Source organism: Limulus polyphemus, unplaced genomic scaffold (assembly GCF_000517525.1).
Source record: "Limulus polyphemus unplaced genomic scaffold, Limulus_polyphemus-2.1.2 Scaffold77, whole genome shotgun sequence".
Lineage (NCBI taxonomy): Eukaryota > Metazoa > Arthropoda > Merostomata > Xiphosura > Limulidae > Limulus > Limulus polyphemus.
The window spans coordinates 522,412-545,693 of NW_013665687.1; the positions used below are offsets into that span (position 1 = coordinate 522,412).

At 34.6% G+C, this 23,282-nt stretch overlaps 1 protein-coding gene across 1 annotated transcript in view; it reads left to right on the plus strand.

The window, feature by feature from the left end:
* Positions 1-404: 404 nt before the first annotated feature.
* Positions 405-23,282, plus strand: part of LOC111083009 (cyclic AMP-responsive element-binding protein 3-like protein 2) — a 32,618-nt gene continuing 9,740 nt past the window's right edge. The window contains exons 1-3 of the mRNA XM_022395692.1: positions 405-459; positions 608-824; positions 19,842-20,058. Of these exons, the coding sequence (XP_022251400.1) occupies positions 738-824; positions 19,842-20,058 (304 nt within the window). The 5' untranslated portion in view covers positions 405-459; positions 608-737. The remainder of the gene's footprint in view (positions 460-607; positions 825-19,841; positions 20,059-23,282) is intronic.

Consider the following 23,282-nt stretch of genomic DNA (forward strand, 5'->3'; position numbering starts at 1 on the left):
CATAGACATATGAACTGACAAAGCTAATTAAATAATGATTATTTATTACCTTTATTTTGGTTTTATTTACTCTTGAAACAGAAAACTTTTGGGGATCCTGCGGAAGTACAGCTAGTATATATTTACATATATTTATTTGTTTTATTCACGAAACCTATGCAAGCAGATGAAGTTTACTCGTGATGTGCTGAATCAGTCAAGAGTACTATTTCATTTAAAATACTTCTTCTGTATCAAACATCTGTTTATGTGGTAAATTTCTCACAGTTATTACACACAAATTATCAAAATGCATAGTAGATTCGTTTAAATGTTCCGCTTCTTTCCTATTGGTTAGTATTATTAACGTCATGTGACGTAAAACACCAGGAAGCAATAATCTTGTGCGTCGATTTACACAGCTGGCACGGTTCTCCTAGTATTGGGCAGACATAAAGATACACTGTGGGTTTAACTAAGGTACGAATTCTATTTAATTTTATCTTTTACTTTATTTTCTAATATATAACTCAAAAGTTCAATTGATTCTTGGTATAATAAGCCAGTTCGTATGGCACTATTTTAATTTTTTGATGAGCAATACGGCCATTTCCTTTTCCTGTTTTAGGGACGCTAAGGGCGTTGCGTTGCGCTAGAGGTGTTCATTTCTATACTAGCGGCGAACGTTTACTCAGAAAGTGTAATCGGGAGCGTTGTCAACCCCATACCTCTGACTGGACCGGACACGGACGCTGGAAATGGCTCTGGACATTCTCGGTGAGAACTTGTACGACCTTGAAGAAAATTATTTGAATGACATCTGGAATTCAAGTCCATTGGACTCAGTAAGTAAAATGATTATGGTAGTAACTTTCGTCCGATCATTTCTCTTTATCACTAACGTTTCAGTTACCATATACATTAAAATATAAGCGTAACGAATAATATCAAATTGTTCTCAGAAAGTAGGACAAGGTAATAATATTTGATATAAGGAATAATGGCAGCGTTATATAATAGTGTTGATTATTTGAACCATGTAATACAGGTGGTTTTGTGAACCCAAAACTAACCTGACTCTCATATGTTGCCGTTGTCTTTATAAATGCCATATTGTAATAAACATATTACTCTCATATGTTGCCGTTGTCTTTATAAATGCCATATTGTAATAAACATATGACTCTCATATGTTGCCGTTGTCTTTATAAATGCCATATTGTAATAAACATATGACTCTCATATGTTGCCGTTGTCTTTATAAATGCCATATTGTAATAAACATATTAGAGACGTATGCTTGCAGGTTTCCGAAACAGATAACTTATCTTTTTTACAGCTATTAGAAATGGTCAATAATAATAAAATAAAATAAAACTTTTTTTTCGTGGAATTAGACACGTTTGCAAAGAGCACGTGATCGTTGCAACAAGTCGGTAGAAGTACACCATATGGAAAGATCGTGGTTCCCTCTTGTATCGTTGGCTTTTAAAAGTGTTTTTCAGCAATGAAAGAAGGAAAATTTTCCAAAACGTTTTGCAATATGTGATTATTCCATACATTTTCAGCGTGTTCAGATCATTCCTGTAGCAGTCTGTACGTTTACTTTACGATTTTCTTCCACATTGAAAGACTTTCCAAACTTTTACATGTTCATTAAATTACTTGTGTAATAACTCGTACATTCATTATATATATATATTCGTTTTTCCAGATTTAAAAAAAATCTCCATCGTCTATAATAATGATAACAATTACATATCTTGGGCTTTTAATTTCAGTTTTCATTTAGTGCCATATTCTTCGGGTTTCGTCTTAGATTTCATTTTCCAATTTTCATCTTATACTTAAATTCCTATCATAGTTGATAATAAACTATTTCTCTTTAATAGCTTTTTCGCCATTTCATTTATATATATATATTCAACTGTTTTATTAATTATTTCTTAAATTTAAATTTCTTTAAATAGTTATATTTCAGAACCTTAGTGCTGTTGTGTTTTTTGCGTTTAAATGGCTATTCAGTCCGTTTCACACTTTTTTAAATTTGTTTTTTCTTCATGAGTTTCCTGTTAAGAGATCCAGATTTCAAGATACAACGTAATAGCTATTACTTTTTTGGTGCGGGAAATATGCTTTATTATTATTACTATGTAAAAAGATATTGTAATAAGTTTTAAAATTTTTCTATCGCCACCAGAAAGAATGAGTTATGATTCTTTGAGTTTGAGTAGGATATTTTCCCATCCTAAAAAAGCTGAGGCTTATGATTATAGGTTACATTACAGTTTTTTTTTAACACGTAACCTTTTGTTTCCGGATTCTCCAAGATTACTATGTCATGTTTAAGTTTAAAAAAGACAAAGTTTACATGTTCTGTAAGTGCCCTAGAAATTCCTGTTTTTATAACGTACTCTACAGTGAATATACTGTCATTGGCTAATCTTATGTCCTGATTAAACATCGGAGGAGGGGGGGGGGGGAACACCATGGGAATGTAGGGATCTTCAGACAATTGTTCACAAAAATGCCCTTAATATGTATGAATACACTAGATATATAAATATATACATTTGTTTTTAAGGTTTAATGAATCATGTCCTTTTTATAAGATAACAGATCTGTTTGAAATATTATGGCTAATAATGTAATAAAAGCAACTTTCACTTAGATGATGGTAGGATAACGATTGTTTGACCTTTAAACAATATTCACCTAAACAATACCGAATATTCATGATGTCGGAAAAACACGTAGGTTCAAGAAGTCTTGATATAAGATGATAAAAACCCTATAACCCGAGCACTTTCGAAAAGTCCACTAAGCAGTGCATTATTGTCATTTATTACTTGTCTCTGTGTGAATACTGCCTGCTTTATCGATAAATTATGTTGGTTTTGAATTACATCAACCGAAAATAAGAATAGTTAAGAGACTGACTTCCACTCAGTTAGCTACTGCTTTGGTGTACACGGAGCATTGCTTCGTCCAATGCATTGTGCTGTAAAAACCACAATCAAGGGGCGTATCATAACTGGCATTTTTTACATTGTTGAATAGCACATAAGAGTGAGATAGTCCTTTGAGAAAATTCTTAGTTTTGATTTTATTGAAAAGAGGTAAAACACACTGTAATATTTATTAATGAAAATGATTAACTTCGTGTTCCAATCTTATACGAATAAATTAATTATTTTTACCACCGGACTCTACATCAACTTTAACTGTTTGATGTATCTGCATGCCTAAACAGTATCCGTTTCTACTAACTACTCAATCAAAAGATTTCATATTCGTTTTAAATGAAAGTGGTGCACATTGCTCAGAATGTTAGACATGCACCCCAAAGTTTATAGAATAACATTTCAAAATGGGAACCCCAGAACCTGCTTGCAACACTGCCTGCTTCGCTAGACACGGAGGTCATTTCAACGGGTAACTCGTACCCTCGAGCGATCGTGCAAGTGGGGAAAACATTCCAGTATGTGCGAGTCAGGCCAAGCGTGTGTCTACACCACGTGGTGACCGGTTCCCAGTCTTTAGATCATAGAGCAACGAGTCTTTCGAAGGGCAATGTGTGAGTGTTTTTTCTTCTTTTTTTGTTGTTGTTGTTTTTTTTTTTAGTTTGTTAGACGGAATGAAAAAATTTCAGAAGTGATCATAATAAAACTTATGTTATATTAGAATAAGTTGAAAATGGAGGAAAAATTATTTTCAAAAAGCTTATAAAACAGGAGTTAGGATTTTAACAGGAAATTTCGTGCGCGGTTGTCAAACTTTGTCACTTTAATTCTTTTCAAAGCTCACATAAAATCATAACAAAAAGCGACGCAAAACAACATAGTACGTTTGTTTTTGTGTGACGGCCACCTGGTAACTCAGTCGTAAGCTTTAAGGGCTTATTATAGCATTAAAATTCGGGGTTCGATCTTTGCGGTGAGTGCAGCACAGATAATCCATGATGCAGCTTTGATTTTCCCATAAACACAAATAAACATTGTAGGACATAATATGTGGTATCAGGACAATAAGTCGTTATAACGTTCACGAGGAACAACTACAGAATTTCGAAATATATTGTAAAATGGAAAACTAATAACTAGAGAATTAGAAATGTAAAATTTATTATCAGTATATTTGAAAGCTCTAATGTCGTTTGAATATTGACGAATAACTGTTCCCTCCCAGTATCTCAGTGGTAACTCGAAGACTTATAACTCTAAAATCCGGGTTTCGATACCTGTGATGGGCATAGCTCAGATAGCCCATTGTGCTAGCTTTGTGCTTAATAACAAATAAACGAATAACCGTGGAGAAATCTATCACATGTTACTTTATTGAAGAAGGAATGTGTAGTAAGTTGTCTCTAATCATTATTTCGTTGCCAGTTGAGTTTTAGATTTTTTATTGAGGACGCTGTTTAGTCTCCATACATCAAACCGTGATCAGTACTTTTTTTAAAAAAAACATACCAAAATCAATGTATTATTAGTCACTTCTGATCAAAAGTAAGCCAACATTATAGATCCGAAGTTAAAATGTAACTTGTTAGTTAATGTCGGTTTTCTTAGCGCAAAGATACAAAATGGGCTATCTGTGATCTGTCCACCACTGGTATCAAAGCCCGGTTTCTTGCATTTTAAGTCCGCAGACATACATACCGCTGTGACACGTGGGGGGGGGGGGGGCTGTAGGTTAATGCTGGTTTTCTTAGCGCAAAGGTACACAATGAGATAGCTGCACTCTGTCCACTGCGGGGACTCGAACCCCCTGATGCTAGAGCTGTGAATCGGTAAAATTACTGCTGACATACCGTGGGACTATAGATTAATGGCGCCAACTATATATAACAAACAGTTTAGAAGGATACAACGTCATAAATCTCTTAATCAATATATACATGAAAATTAATACCTGTAATGATTAGAATGCATAGGATCGTTAGCTGGCTATCCCCTCTTTTTACGATATATCAATCATAAACACAAAAATATTTCTTCTACGGGTTTTCTATACACCCTTTAAAAGCACGCGCATCTTATATCTTCCACATTCCCTTTGTTTGTTTGTTTGTTTGTTTGTTTGTTTTTAATTATGCACAAAGCTACACTAGGGCTATCTGTGCTCTGCCCACCACGGGTATCGAAACCCGGATTCTAGCGTTGTAAGTCCGCAGACCTACCGCTGTGCCACTGGAGGGGCCATTCCCTTTGTGTAAAATAGTTTGTATTACTTGTTTTTCTTCGTCTAGGCGGTAAACATGAAATGGTTTGTTTCACAATTGCTCTAGTAAAGAGATCAAGTCAAACAATGTATAATACGTTGAACAAATTTGACTAACATGTTAACGGCCTATGAAGTTTCCTCAAATGGAAGAAATAATTTTATCCCGTGTGTTGTAGTTGCAGGTCAAAGGTCAACGTCATAGTCGTCGAATGTACAAGGTAGAGTGTAGTGCAACATCAACAGGATATCTCGACTGCTTTAACAAAATAACCAGTTTCTTGTGAGGATAAAAATAAAATGTAAGCCGGCCACTCGCCATTTGGACCATGGAATCCTTGAACTAGTTTTCCTTTAATATGAATAACCCGTCTAAGCAAAAAAAAAAAAAAAGAACGACTGCTATTAGTGGGTAGTGTTGACCTGATTGAATATTATACCAGCATCTTAACAAAGACAACCTTGTGAAGGTTGTCTATTTCATCTAAAGTCCTAGACACATTCCAGCATATACTTAACTAGTAAAATATGGAAGAAGTGTTTTAGAATACACGAAACTTCATTAGAAAATTATTTATTTTATTGGAATGGTGTTATAGTGTCAGGTTATCTCCATCCTTCTTTCAGTCTTTTCCCGCCAAACTCCGAGCAATTTTAAGCACCCGCTGAATATTCCCCAAATTTTATTATTGAAAATGATTATATGATAGGACTTCTAATTAAATAAAATTTAGAAATAGGGGCGAAGAAAATTATATAAATTTTTAGCTTACCAAAGTCCGATAGTTTGTTTATTTGTAATTAAGCACAAAGCTACACAATAGGCTATCTGTGTTCTGCCCACCACGGGTATCGAAACCCGGATTCTGGCGTTGTAAGTCCGCAGATATACCGCTGTGCCATTGGGGAGGCCCAAAGTCCGATAAAAACTTCAAAAAATAGAAAATTTTCCTTATAAATCGTAGTGTTACACGTTTCAGTATTTAGTCGATTTTCATTTTAAGAGTTAGTCTTACAATAACTTAGGATAAAAGTTAATTACAATAGAATATTCATGCACTTTAGTCAAGTGTTCGTTTCATTGGCCTCTTATATACTTATATACTTTTACTCGATGTTAACTACATACAACTTTTGTTATTGAAAAACTCGAAATGAATATAAAAATATTCCATTTTAAAAAATCATTTGATATCGTGTGGTCACTACTACCGATTGAACTGGTGTGATTGGCAATATATTGTGCTAATTCTAAAGTAGGATAAGGTCGTTATAGTAACCTTCTACGTTGCTGCTGGTAACAAGTAACCTTGTGACTTTGGTAGATTGTAACTTGACCGCAATGGTATTAATATTTCATCACGTCTTTTACTGTTGCTGATCGGAAGTTAATACTACGCGGACCTTGAACGTTTAGGCTTAACCTTTAACACACATTGTACTTTAAACGGTTAGTTAGGGATATACGACTTCAGTAAAATTTATAGAATACTAGCAAACCTGTGGGCCAATGGCCCACATTTACAGGGCCGCTATAATGAAAATCTAATTTCTTTAACCAAAAAGTTAAGCAATTTGTCAATCATGATTGGTTTAAATTTTGTGACGTTTTCGGCCATACAACTGTTGGGATTATATCGACCAATTCCTGCTACTGTAAATCAGCATAGCGGGAGGTGAGGGGAGAACAAAGATTCGTGCACGTTGGACCTCCAGGATTGTACAGGACCGACTGGAAGAAGCGCAACAAAAATAAGATGGAGGAGATTTTTAAAAGTAAGCTGCCGAAAATAACACATCTATTTAGGCCTTGCTATCAGTGATCTCCAGTCATCATTATCACAACCAGAGTTACAACCTATACCAACCATTGTTCTCATACTCCAGTCAGAATACCATCATACCCTTTGACTACACTTTTACGTCGTCAAATTAGCGACTAATGGTGAAGCACGTACGGAAAATAACGAAACTTTGATTGAAAACGAACAACATGAACCTGAAGCTGAAACAAGTCATTGTCAACCCTTCCCGACTGATAGAGCAAACTTTCCAATATACATCCATCATGGTAACAATGTAAAAAAAGTTCATCATTTAAAATCGTTTTTGGCAAGCCTAAAGGATTTTTCCCGCGTGCCATAAAAACATGATTTTTGAGTGAATATTATTACTAGCTAACTACGGATGGGGGTAAGGGTCCCAGGAAGTGGGATCATATATATATTTAATTTACACAACAACACCAAAACGTGGTTTGTTTGTTTGTTTTAGAGTGAAGCCACATTGAGCTATCTGCTGTGTCTACTGTGGGAAATCAAACCCCGGATTTGAACTTTGTAAGTTCATAGAGGCGTAAACGTACCGCTATCTCACTATGGGACACCAAAACATGGACAAAATCCTAAATGTTCGTAAACAGATTACTAAAACGCTTAGAATTTGTTCTTTCCCATAGAAAAGGAGGGGGGGAGTAGAATTTACAGACTGGGCTAGAGGATCCTGAAAGTATGTAAGCACAATATGCTGACCCTTATCTTGTATGTTTGTTTTTTCTTCTTCTTCTTTTTCCGAGTTCATAGACCGCTTAGGTCCATTGAAGAACCTTAGATGCTAAAACAGCATCGTTGATCTTCGGTAAAGATTTACATCGTGGCGCCCATCTTCTCTCCAGGTAGCCGCCCCTAAGTTAGCAGTGAAAGACTATAGGGAAGGCAACTAATGAATACCACCCAATGCGAACTCTTGGGCTACTCTATTACTAACGAATAGTGGGACTGATAGAACATTATAACGCCCCCGCAGCTGAAAGGGCGACCATGTTAGGCGAGGGAGATTCAAACTTGCAGATTGCGAGTTTAGCACCCCGATCACCAAGTCATGCCAGGCCTTTGTATACCATATACGGTGCTTTATTGTTCAAACCTGTTAGTGCCAGTATGTAAGTACAATATGCTGACCCACATCTTATATGCCAAACACAAGACCTTATTGTTCAAACTAGTTAGTGCCAGTATGTAAGCACAATACACTGACCCACATATTGTATGTTATATACAGTTTCATTGGTCAAATTTGTCAGTGCGTATTGTAAATATGTTTAAATATATATTGTGAGGAGTGATGATGTATGCCACCTACGACGTTTATAATAATTAAATTGAATTTAGTGTCTTAAGATTCTATGTTATTTCGAGCGAACCGTTTTAATGCAAAAAAATAGATTATCATGTTTTCATTAACCACACACACAAATACATGTAGCTGAACTATCACGATAAAAAGTGTATTAATTTTAAGAAAGTTATTCCTGTTTTTATTTCAGGTATCTTCCCCCACCCCATTCTCGTTGTCGGCGTTAAACACAACATATAATACAATTAATCCTCTTGTAATGATGTCAGTTGTGATACAAGACAACATCTATATGCACGATGTTTTCAATTGTCTTTTACTCACCAAGATGAACCTATAGTTACGTATGATTTGAATAATGATGTATATTCTTCAAATCCTATGTAAATACAAGTTCCCTGTGGTGATTAAAAGGATACCTAAAAACATCATGCACAGTAGCGGATCCAGGATTTTGGAAAGATGGTCGCCTGGATGGGCGCCATATAATTTCAGCGTACATCATTTATATCGATGCAACCAGATGATACATCAGACTTAAATATACTTTTATAAATTACTGGCTAGGAGAGGGGGAGATAAAATATTTTATTTAAGTTATTTATTGTTAGAAGGGGCTCACTTTAGAGCGTACGGGCGCAAAATTACGAAAAAAGGTTGGCCGCACTTCACTGAATCCGCTAGTGATCATGCATATAATACACGCTTCATCACTACAAGAAACCTAGCCTAGTTCTTTTGATTTGTCCTTGCCCAGGGTTACTGATAAGGGGTGGAATTCCTTGAAACCGGTATAACCTAGTGACAACTGTTAAATCGAATGATAAGTCTGGCTTCATAATTATTTTTAGGGCTGCATTAGTACGAGCCATATAGTGAAGACGGAGGTATAATCATATTACTGTCTTGGCCAAGTTTCTAGATGAACATGAACTGCTGTCACTGACTGCCTTTACGACATACTCCTCTTGTCTGCACTGATAACGATTATTCTTCATAGAGAATGAGTAAAAGAGTCAGCTGACGCATTACTTATCAGTTTCCGACAGCCTAAGTAATGAGAAAACAACCAATTGATATAAAGCTATTTTCTCATTGTTTAATATAAACAAGTGGATAGTAGTAACACTGGTAAAAACCGATCGAAAATATTTTTCTTCAGACACAATACAGTTAATTTCTTTATCGTGTTTTCGTTTCATGGCTTGATATATATAAAATTATGATTTGTTGGACACGTTAATAATTTCATGCCAAAGCTTTAACTTGTGGTAAGTGATAGGACATTTATGCCCAATTCTTTCATGTGTATCATGCTGGGTTTAAGACAGTCAAGTTCCAAATAAGAAATTCGGAAAAGCGGTTTAATAATCCGCGTCAAAATGGTAGGAACTTAGAAAGTGTTAATGGTAAGATCTAAAGAGCAAAGTACCTCGGGACTCAAGATAGCTTGTTGTGGTTAGAAAAGATTGAAACAAATACTTAAGACTGACAATTCTTTGAAAAGCATTTCGTAAAGTTGGACTTATTGTAGCTTTCATCATACAAGTCTTTATACTCACCAATCACAGTGCTTGCTCTATCTTCGAATTAATCACTTAATAAGTACGCATTGTTTTATCCAGCATTATCTATCTAATTTGAGAAAAACAAATCGACAGGGCGCAATATTTATTTTGGGCAGTGATTGACTGACGACAATCGATTAACGTTCGTAATGAAGATAGAAACGGTCGCCTTCAACCTTAATATGTTATCCTGTTATCACTATTTCGCGTTGTTATAGGTGGGCAGTATTAACCACTTCAACATCCTATGCTAGTCTGTGAAAATAAAACATAACTAATAAATGCGGAGTAAGAAATAATACCGTGAATATTAAATTATTGCTTCTTATACATGTGTTTTTGTAAGAAATGAGTAGTAAACAAATACGTTGTATGCGTGCATACAATCGATGCTCTGAAGTGAGGTTATATACATATAATAATTAATTTGAAAATATCAGTGCACCCACATGGATATATCTAGATATTTTGTCATATTTCTGGGTTTTATTTAAATTAGATGTGCCTTCTTATGTGCATTTAGATCTTTATAACACCATACTAAATGCTACACTGCTGAAAGTATGTCTATACAGTCACGTGATACAAAATATTCTTATAAGGTTTTCTTAAGATATCACCTTTCAGATGATAAGACTGGTAAATCACGCAAACATTGAACTTGACCTAGTTTTAGTTACATAAAGTTTAGTAACCATGACCTTGCGTGGCCACGAAACTGAAGAGCCTACCTAATTGTATTACCCAAGCTGCTCACTGGATATTAAGTTCGTAATACGTGCTCCAAGAGTTTAAAAAGGGTATGTTTTTAAACAATTTTATATTAGCCTTGACTTGTCCTTGTAACAGTCTGTTCGACACATGTAGTGCTTTAAATAACCTGGCTGTGAATAAGATAAACTTAAGTCTTGATTAATAAGTAATCGCTCAGATCAGTTAAATTCGGGCTCGGGTTGGCCATGTGGCAGGGCTTTGGGGTTCTCGGAGTATGGGTATGGTTTTAAAACATTTTATACTAGCCTTGACTTGTCCTTGATATATTCTTTTCGACGCGTGTACTGGTTTAAAGAAATTGGCTGTGAATAAGATAAACATGAATCTAGATAAGTAAATAATCACTTAGATCAGTTAAAGCCAAGCGCAGGTTGGCCCGCTGTTTGAGCCTTGGATTTCGAATCTGACAATCCGGGTTCGAATCCATGCGATACCATAAAGTGTTTCCCTCACTTTAAGATATGGGTGCATTATAAGAGTTACAGTCAAACCTTTAGCGTGGTTGGTGGATGGCAGGGTGGTGATGACTGACTGCCTGATCAGTTTCTCGAAATAAGGGACAGCGGTAGATAGTCTTAATAGCTTTGTCATAAACACAGGTAAACTTATTTCCGGTTTCTTAACAGAGAATCTCATGAATTTTCTCGTGTGACCACGTTGTTCCATATAGTTACTTTCTGTAGCCATATAATTTTGATTTTGTGTTTCGCATTTGCCATTGACAACGTGGACTGACCCTGACAAAAGCTGATATACATTTTTTTTTATAAGTGACGATTTTATGATACAAATGTATGCATGCATCACGTTTCATCTGTCAGCACTCTCAAACCAGTAAACGAATTTCAGCAATACTTCTTTCGAAAGAAATCTGTGCTGCTCAAGTGCACACACACACACACATATTTTGACGGAAGAGAAACAGCTATAGGCGGGAAATCATTCGTTACCAGTAACTGTTGCTTCGAGTCATATAAAACTCATTCTAGGCTGAAGGAAACTGCTACAGTGGAACAAACTAATTAATATCCTGTTAGGTTGAATGGTTTCCGCACAGTCTGAAAGACTTTCTTATTTATAATTCAAATACGTTTTTCATATATTCGAATTTAAATTCCTAAGATAAATATTTCCTAATTTAACGCTCGGATTACTGATTTAAACCATTCACTACCTTACTGCACCATATTGAGTAGTTTTATGTGTAAAAAAGTGTGAGTAACCGCTTCAAGTCTGCGAATAGTACATGGGGTACCAGCTGCAATTAATGGACAACAAAATATTTGCTACTTTAACTCTCGGATTACTGATTTAAACCATTCACTACCTTACTGCACCATATTGAGTAGTTTTATGTGTAAAAAAGTGTGAGTAACCGCTTCAAGTCTGCGAATAGTACATGGGGTACCAGCTGCAATTAATGGACAACAAAATATTTGTTACTGGAGAAAATTGAAGTGACTTGGGGTTATTTGATGGTACTGATTTAACAAATGTACTCATAATATGTCAATCACCTCTAGATTTTAAGTTATTATAATATCTCAATATTTTATCCGCACTATGTAAAATACCATGCAATCAACTTAGTACATATGTTTGTTTGAACTTAGCGCAAAGCTACACGAAAACTATCCGCGCTAGCCGTCCTTAATTTAGCAGTAAAAGACTAATGGGAGGACAGCTAGTCATCACCGTCAACTCTTGGGTTACTCTTTTTACCAACGAATAGTGGGATTGAACATCACGGCTGAAAGGGCAAGCATGTTTGGTGGGAAGGAGATTCGAACCCGTGACCCTCAGATTGCGAGTCAAGCGCCCTAACCACCTTATAATTAATGAGATTAATTGAAGTATTTATTGTATTTTTGTTCACATCTCTTTTTTTTCGGATAATATATTACGGACCTGTAAACCAACAAGTCAGCCCCACAAGCCACTTAGTGTATAAATTGAATAGTTTCTAAGTACGTTTAAACTGTTAGTCACTTGTTTTAATAATCCAATTTTTTTACATTTGTTTGTTAAAAACATAAAAACAAGTGAAACTACATGAGGGTGGGAGTAAGAATTACTTTACGCAAGGTATAGTTAGTATCATACGGTCGGTACTAAAATATTACGAAAACTACTGAAACTAATTTAATTTTTGTTTGTTTCAGAGTAATAGTTCAAAATTAAATTATGATTCAAATGAAACAACTGTATAGTCACTTTGGTCCCACCCTGAAATCAGTGAAATGACGTCATTAGTCATAGTTTAAATGTAATATATTGGTTCAACTGTGGTTGTTAAAATGCATTGTAGGAAAACACGGGAAATAAAAACTCCAATGACACCGAATCGATTGCTGTCGAAGGTTTACTTAGTGACTGAGTGTTAGCCTGAAACGAAATGATTAACTTATGGTTGAAAAAAAAAAAACTGGCGAAAAGTCATATTCAAGGCAAAGAAAGTTGAATATTTTTAAATGATAATAAATAATTAAAAACAACGTTTTATATTTACACAATAAAAACTTTATTGAATCACTCTACACGTGCCCCCCAGTGGCACAGCGGTATGTCTGCGGACTTACAACGCTAGAATCCGGGTTTCGATACCCGTGGTGGGCAGAGCACAGATAGCCCATTGTGTAGCTTTGTGCTTAACCTCAAACAAACAAGCAAACAAACATTCAAGATTATTTTATACGTTCCCCCATGTCGCATTACATCATTATTATTTGCATATTTCCTTAGTGTAATTGAAAAAAAAATTTTAATGTCTCTCGCCATATATCAATGTATTGACTTGTTGGGCCTTCATCTCTTGTTTTTGTTTTGTATATTTCATTTTTTCTAAACAAAAATTTTAAAGTTGAATGTATTCAATGCTACCTAATTTATTGACAAAACATTACTCACTTATTCATCAATTTTATTACTGAAGTCTTCATTATCCGTCCAAACTAGAATCCGGAGTTCCATTTGTGCACCTTTGAACTAAAAACAAAACGAACAACAACTGTGTCATCCAATCCATCAACACTAATCTATTATTTTTAGCGTTATTATGAATCATATTTGTTATATTGTCAGTGAGAGATGGCTATAACCTTAGTAGTTATTTTGTGAGGTCTCAAAATATATTTTGTTTGGTCTTAATGTTCTGTTTAACGTAACTGGCATGAGCTTCATTACGGATATCTATCCTAAACATTCTGTTGGGAACTGCTGCTAAGCAACGAAAAGTAAACTTGTAAGATTATAAAACTGGTCATTTAAATAAAGTAACGCGACGTTATTTCTCTTAAGTAAAGACGAATAAAGCTTGTTTCAAAAATATTCTCAGTCGTTTATTTTACTGTATTGATGAGATCTGATAAAGTTCGAAGCTACAATTTTCAGCTGATAATGGTGTAGAACTGGTTATCCAAAAAGTTTGATATATCATGTTACAGCACATTTGTATAAATTAAGTTCTAAAACAAAACATACATCAATTGATAAAACAGTATTAAGATATATTTAACATAGCTTTTTTATTGCTTTTTTTTAGAATTTTAGGGCTATTCTCGCATTTTTGTGGCAACGGGACACGAGCCATCAATCTTCGGATTCACAGTCCAGGCCCAAATTTAACACACGAGCAACGATTTCATGTTAGCGAGTACAAAGTAGACTTAAAGCTAAGCAACCCATGTATGTTTTATCGTTTAATACGTTGTCACTTTCCCGCGTTGCATTCGTACGAAAGTACATTTCAGACAGGTAACTGTATATTATCTTGGTTCAGATTATCATTGAACGTAAAAAAAAGAAGAAAGGTTAGCAAACATTGTCAGGGTCGATATTATAACAAATAATATAAAGATAAAATTGGACTAAAGGGCTGTAAGTATCATTTAGAATATTTTAACTAAATAAGATTGCTTCGATATGTTATCTGTTGCATTTTGTGAAGACTGCTGCTATTGTTCTTCAACAGAAAATGATGAATTGACATTTAGTTGGTAGGTAAACAACTGTCAAATGATACCCAACCCTTTATACAATGTGTATTTCACACCTTATGATAAGGAATGGAATTAAATATTAGTTTGAAAATAGTCTGGTTCATATTTTAGTTTAAGCAATGTAATAAATTATCCAAATTCTAAGCTTAGAAATAAAAAAAAAACTTAAGCTTTTTTCACAACCTATTAGAAATGAAACTGTTATCCCATAGATATCATTTTATAATCAGTTGAACAGACATTAGGGGAGAGCTACCTTGGAGAAGAGATGGTATAACATGGATTTAGGCTTGTTCTTATCCAGACCTACGAAGGTTTCCACAAACTTTGCCCACAAGTTGCAATTTTGTATGTTTGAGGAAACTTAGCCAATCTTTCCTCAAATATCAGATTTAACATGATTGTGATACCCAAGAAACACCTTTTGAACCGTAACGTTCATTAAAACGTTTCATCAACTATGGATATTCTAAAAGGAAAAAGTCGTGAATAGCACGAAACATGAATTCCTGAAAACCGTCATAGCCTTTTATTTACACGTTTTTCTTTTATTCTCTGATCTCTTAGAGTTATATTGTAAGTTTTTTTTTCTGTTTTATTTTAAAGGGTAATTGTGATAATCTAACGTGAAATTATTCATGTTTCTTTCGACTAATCTATAACTCGTGATATTTTATGTCTGTTGAAAACTTGGATGTTGTTCTTTTTCATACCTTCTACTCTACAAACAAATATACTTGTACTTTATAGATAATTTCAAGAGAACTGTGTGTATAAGAGACTCGTGTTCAGGAATTTTGCTCCACCTACTACACCTGGAGCATGGAGTCGAACGAATGTTATCCAGATAACGCCACTGCTTACAGTGATGTCATCTGCTTTCGAGTGACCCAATTCCCACGTGACTTACTTTCTTTGTTTAGATAATATTGTATGTATAATAGTTATCATGCAGCCCTTTTATTTACAAAGCTGTTCCTTTAATGCTTGTGCAATTTTATAAAGTTTTTTTTTGTTGTTATTAGTTGAATTTTGCCATTCGAGGGCGAGTGACAGTGTAGAAATATTGTAATCAGTTGATGCTTCCGGCTTCCTTATTTATACCTGGAGGAAAGTAATATAAGTTAACATTTTAAAACAATATTGAGACCAGTTTTTAGTAATTATGGTTTTATATAAGACCCACTTAATATTCTTCTTAATTTCTTATAAATATTCTAATTTAGAATTAGTTTGCGAATACAATAGTTAATTGCGATTAGTTTGTGCAGTTATAAACCAGGTCCTTTATGCTAGGCTTAGCTTGCACTTTTTATCCTTTTGCTAACGTGCCGAGCAGCGATCAGTAGTCTTGATCTTCACTTTTTTATATTAAAAGCACAATTTACGCTGGGAACATGATGTAAAAAGATTATGCATACTGATAATGAATAATTAAATAAGGTAAACATAAATAATTAAATAACATATATAAAACAAATTAGTAAGAGGTTGATGCCGACCGGTTGCCTCTGTGTGGTTGATGGTTCAAAATTAGGGACAGCACTATACTACCCGAACTTTGCACTGACAAACGTGAACTGACAGGACTCCATAATTGGAGGGAGGAGTGTCTGTGTCAAAAACTCCTTTATCGTTCAGCAATAACCATAAAAGACTCTGTTTTTGAACATCTGGTACTTTTTTAGGTTGCTATTACTGGAACCATTGGCACTTACTTTTTAATTTTAAGGATAATGCAACTGGGATTTTTGACATTTATTTGTTTGCTTTTATACGATCAAATGTTTGGGATCTCTAATCTTAAAACTTTCCTGCATGGGATAATAGAACTGGTTCCTTTAACATTTCATATATTTTCATTCATAGGTTGATAGTACTAGAGCCATTGACATTTCACACTTTTCTTTAATGGAATAATAGCTTATGGCATTGACGTATACTTTATTCTTTGATATTCATTTTGTTTCTTCTGAAATTATTAAGTGTTAGTGGGCCTTTGCAGTATAGTTTGTTTCTTTTACAAAATAAATTATCTTGGGCATTTAATGTTTGGGTTTGTCTTTCAGATATAAAATATCAAGGATATTAAATATTTGATTTTTTTCTTGATAGGGCTTTAAGACTGGAACTTTTATTTTTTTTTCTACGCGATAATAATGCTGGGACTTTGAACACTTGTTTCTTGACATGTTACTAGGACTTGGATCTTCAACATTTGGTTCTTTTCTTGCCATTTTTAGCTGAATGGGATTTTGAACTTTCATTTTCTTTACATGTTAACAGTATTGAGACCTTGAACTTTTGTTTCTATTCTTGACATGGTAACAGAGCTGAGACCTTGAATATTTAATTACTTTCTTGACACATTAACAGGACTGTACTTTGAGCTTTTGTTTCTTTTCTTTACACGTTAACATGACGGAGACCTTGAAGTTTCTTTTCTTGACATATTAACAGGACTGAGGTCTTGGGCATTTATTATTTTTTATACGGAAATACAACTTGGATATTTTTATATACCATTAAAGCTAATACCATTGATGTTTGTTTAACACAGTAGAACAGAGAGGTTTGATATAGTATGTCTGGCTCACGTTTGACTCTTTTCATTATTTGGTTGCCTGGATAGGTCTTTAGACATTTGGAAGTTTTCCTTTTCTCTTATAGCTGGACAGGAACTTTGAACATCTAGTTCTATTTTACATGTGTTAATAGGAGCTGGAACTTTTGATACCTGTTGTTGTTTTTTCCTTTATAAAGCTATTCTTAAGCACAAACATTTTCATTTTTATTTTCCGGAGATCTATTTTAAATTTAAAAAAATATATAATACTTTCATACTTAAAATTACTGCCAATAAATATAAGCACAAGTATTTTGTTTTTATGTGAAATGTACGTTTCAGAAACATAAAATGTATTAAAATTTTAGCCTCCTGCATATCTGGTTTTTAAATACAGTTACATACGTTTATTGAAAACTAATAGTTGTATATACAGTTTTCACAGCAATTGTACAGAGTAAAAACGTAATTTTCTTCTCTCTATTTGCATGTGTATGTAAAATGACCAACTTTGTGGGCTCTAAACCATATAGTGTGATATGAGAATATCGAGCTATAAAACTTATTGATATATTTTCAAATATTAGCAAAAGGATAACGGTAAGCCATTGACTTCGGTTCGTCGATAAACGCTTGGCTTGTCCTGGAATTTGCATGCATCTAGCCTCTAGATGTAACGGCATTTTTCAATTCAAAACCATTGTGTAATAACTGAAAGATGTTTCTCTGAATATCAAAGTGTTTATTGACGCACTTATTCAAATAAAGAAAATTCAGTTGAGCTTACACAGTTTCAGTGATAGTAAGTTTTCTTAGTTTGTATCACTCCCACTCTTAAAAGTGTATAATAAACATATTTCGTTTCGACCTTAATCCCAATTAGTTTGGAGTCGGCTGATATTTTTGTAAGCCATTTTTTTTACACCCAATTGGACGAAAATCTTTGGCGACAGGGATTCAGACTCGCTACTTTCACATTAAGAGTCGGGTGCCCCTAACCGCCAGGTCATGTCAACCCCATATTAACTATTTACTTTTATAAATTAAAGTATTTGTTTTCACATGGATTTCCTAATAAATTGTCTTATTACAAAAGTAATGTGAAACGCCCTTAGTTATTAATAAATCTTACAAACAAATGACTTTGAAGCTTACGTTGCAGAAAAACGTTAAACTTTTGTGTTTATCCAGCATCTTTTCTACGTCGCCATTTCTTGAATAAGCAAGCAGTAATGTGCACTGTCGGATGTTATCTCATAGCGTTTGACTATTTGCATACCATCTTGTGGGCTTATCGAATTACTACAGGTGACGTTTTAAAACTAGATAGATAATTCCTGGCACATTGTCTTTTGTTGTTGTTGTTCTTTTTTACTGCAGTGAAACTATAGATTAAGTTTACATCGTGGACAAATTAAACGTTTCTCTCATTTCTGATGGCGTGGCTTTTACGAAGTATAGATATATTTGGATAAGGGTAGACTTACTGACAAAACCAAATGCGTATCTATACAACACACCTGCTCTCGCCACCTGCTAGAAAACAGCTTCTTCATCGTCAGTTACAATTTCGTGTAACAGACTAAAGTGTGCTTTTTTCGCAGAAGACAGATAAACTATAGAATACGTGGCTTTTTACGAGTGTTTTTTTTTATTGATACCACGTAAGAAAATCGTTCTATTTTCATCTTCCTTCTATTTTGAACCAAATAAAAACGAATTTTAAACTCAATGATTACGATGAAAATTTAAGCATAGAAGAAGCTTAACTTATTGAAAACATGCAGTTATACTTAGGCGTATATTTGTATCTTTCTAGAATTGTCTCGTAAAGCTACACAAAGGACTATTTGCGCATAGCCATCCTTAATTCTGAACTGATACTCTAGAGTGAAGGCATTAGTCAGTAGCCCACACCGCCAACTCTACGGCTACTCTTGTGTGACCGAGTAATGAGATTTGACCGTCACTGTTATGATGTATCCATGGCCTCAAAGTGCGGAAGCACATTTTTACGGCAATAAGTTTGTTTGTTTTTGAATTTCGCGCAAAGCTACACGAGGGTTATCTGCTCTAGCCGTCCCTAATTTAGCAGTAGAACACAACTCTTGGGCTACTCTTTTACCAACAGAATGGTGGGCTTGATCTTCACATTATAACGCCCCCACGGCTGAAAAGGCAAGCATGTTTGGTATGACGGGGATTCGAACCCGCGACCCCCCGATTGCGAGTCCAGCACCCTAACCACATGGCCATGCCGGGCCTATACTGAAATGGTCCAGTAGTAACAGTAAAAATATGAAGCAGGACAATGGTTTCAAACTGTAAGAACTGAGTTGAAGTGGCACAATGGTATCACACGGTAAAAACTGGGAAATGGCACAATGGTATCAAATGGTAGAAAGTGAAAATATCAAAGTGGTATTAAACGATAATAACTCAATTCAAATGGTAAGAAACGGTAAACACAGTGAAACGGCACAACACGATATTATCAAACGGTTTCATGGTCTAACGTCTCCCAATTTTTTGTGAAATCGTGTCTGAGCAATTTATCATTATGTGTAAAGTAATAACTGTAATTACTTTCATTGGTAGAAACTTGGAGATATGGATTTGGACATGGATCTGGATTGGAAACACATTTTGGATAGCCGTCCTATAATACTTCATGACCGAATGATGACGGATGCTGTTCAATCCCCCAGTGTTCAAGCAGCAGATCACAGTTATTCTCTTGCTGTTGATGATGATGACTTTCCGGGCTGTACTCTAAGTTTGCAACCTGATAGCAAAATGGAATTATATGGTAAAGGTAGGTTTTGTTAAACGTTTCGCCGGTTTCTATATTTTCACAAAGACCATTCTTCTAGATGGTCCCTGAATGATAGTGAAAGAGGATTGGTTGTATTTATTGTTGTTTAAAGGAACATTTAAGAGAAAATTGAGAAATCTTAGCATCAGGAACATATAGAAGCTACAAACATAGCATTAAGCCTACTGATTAGTTTGAAAATAATGAGTTGGACATTTGGTAGATAAGAATGAATTATTGATTTTTACATAAAGAATAGGATTCAACGGATTCCGAAATTTTAAAAAAATGTCAAAACAACATATTTGAAAATGAGTGGGATCTTAGACTTTAGAGTAAAAGTTGTTAACACTTCCACAGTGAAATAAGGAATTCTAGAAAAAATTATTACTTTGGGACCCACTTGTTTTAACAGGAAAATGTTTTTAGTTCTTGAGATGAAACACGTCAAAATATGAAAATTTTCCCACTATTGTTTAGAAACATATTTGGTCTGTTCATCCTTCTGAAACCTACGTGTTATCGTTATATTTATCCGTGTGAAACCTACGTGTTATCGTAGTGTTTACCCTTCTGAGGCTTACTTGTTATTGTTTTGTTTATCCTTGTGAGATCTACTAACACTCATAAAAATAGTTCGTTGAAACCTGTTATGCTTTATATTGTACAAATAGGAACTTCTAAGATTTTCACTGTTTTTACTGTATTAAAAATGAACGCATATGATAGAGTACGTTATATTAAAGTATGTCACGTGGCATCTACCACCGATATAAAGCCGCAGTGGTTACGGAATGTATCAGAACTATAGTTTGACATTGCTTAGCTTTTCGCAGATAGCGTGATGCTCCCGAAAATTGTTCACTTTTGAGAAAGGAATTCAATGCAAAATATGGACTCAGATCATAAAGATGTGTTCAGATCGAAAATATAAAGTTTCCAAGATGGGGATATCCCTTGTATTTACTTAGCACTGAAAAAAGGAATATGGATCAACTTGGGAAACTGGAACTATTTGGAAAGAGACATAAAACAGGTCAACAAAGTGCGGCGTCTTGTAACAGATGAGAATCCACGAACACAAAAATAGTTCTGTTGTAAAAGCTGCTCACGTGCTCTAGGCAACACTATTCAACATAATAAAGTCTGGAAAAGAAATAAGTCACTTGTGCCCATGTATTTATCCACGACGTATCCATTCTACCATTTCACACCTGGAGAAGGACACGAGTATTCATGCTATTCCATAGAAAGACATCAGTCATGTCGCCAGATGCAGTACCCATGGATTTTTGTACAATCCGAGTGATGAAATTGGCGTTGGGAAATCGTTATCCTCAGACACTAGATGGATTTTGGAGACAAACAAGGAAGTGTGGTGTACTTTGTACATGACAACCTTACGACAAAGCCTTTTGCAATGAAAGTACGCTGCAGGGCTCTTGTCAAGATACGCAGTCGTCAGATGGAATACGGATTGTAACAACGTGGTGAGGCTCCGAAATCGCTTTAATAAAACGTTTCCAACCACCGTAAGACATGTCGAAGCTGGGTGATTATATATTTGTAAGTTCTGGGAGGTTATAAGGCAACTTTATTTTCGATAAAGGTTAATTTTTCAACTAAGAAATATGGTTCAAGTTTGTTTTGCGATACTCCATGTGACTTACATAATAACAATGTAAGGTGGTGGTTGTTAAGTGCAAAGCTATTCAATGAGCTACAGGTGCTCTTCCCACCACGTGTATCGAAATCCGATTTTTAGCGTAGTAAGTCTGTAGACTTACTGCTGAGCCACTCGAGGACATTTTAAAGAAGTACGAAAATGTAGGAACTTCTCAAAGTTCTAAATATATCTCAACCATACCACTAGAAGGATGCATTTGCAATTATTTACGCTTTATTTAACTTATCCAAAGTAACATATGGGCTAATTTCTTTCCAGTTCGTTTCAGAATCTTTAGAAGTAAATATTATTTTCGGTTTCAGGTCTTCATAAATCATAATTAGAATTGGTTTTGATAAGGTTTATTTCATCTTTAATTGGAATGAGCACGGAAGCAAATATTTTGTTTTCTTCAAAATCTATTCAAAGAAGAAAAAAAAGAACCATGTTTGTATTATATTTTACGTTTTAACATTTTTTTCCCCATAAGAACAGATTATGAAAAACAAGACAGTTACAAAACTAAGGAAAAGAAATGCATAGACGTGGTCATCGAAATATGAGGGCTGAAATCTATACATCCAGTATTTTTAGAAGTTTTGCCAAAATTGAATATTGTTCAAACGAATATCGTAACCACTAGTGATAAACTAGTAATGCTTTTGATAACAATGTCTTCCGGGACAAGGGGTAACGTAGTGTTTTATCGCGAAATTCATGTAATTAATGCATATATGAACTATTTTCTTAAGTCTTTTTTCACTCTCATAAAGATGCAAAGAAATTCGTCCAAATGTGTAGGCATTACTCTCTACGTGTCGACGTTAGCCTTTGGTCACACGTGCGAATATCACGTTTTATGATAAACTCAGAGTACATGTATAAAACAGTTTTACAATTTCTATAGGTAGCCCTTTTTTATTTGTTTAATTTGTTTTAAACTGTGTTATGGTGTACAACAGCACAGAGAACCAAATTTTCTTGGAGAATCGTCTTTATTATTAGTTACTTAAGCATTCGCCCGTTTAATGGTGCCTGCCCCCTCAAGACTCCTTCTTTCAAAAATAGATGAATAACTAAATATCGAATCTTGCCACAAAATTAATTAAAAAATATTAAGAAGTGTAAATGTAATAATGCATAGACGATTTAGCTATAGCTACAATACAAAACATGGCATTGTAATAAAATATAATTTACATAAGAATAATACGTAATATTTTAATGCTGTGAAGAATAATCTAAGCAGTGTATCTTTGATTTAAACGAACAACTTAAGCCAACCAAACTTTTTTTAAAAGTGATGTGATATAATTTTTCTACATTTCTATTTAGTTATGACATTTTCGTTAATAAGATATTGAAAGGTAAACATGTACTAATCCTTAGGTAAAAGTAACATACAGTAATGATTATCTCATAGAAGTTTGTATCAGTTTGGTCCTGGAGTGAGACAAGCCCGTCTCAGGTGGTGACAAAGGTACTTGTATAAATTGGTATAAGTTGAGGGTTCTTTCCCTTAAATATGTCATATGGAATAAGCGCTAATTTAAGTGTG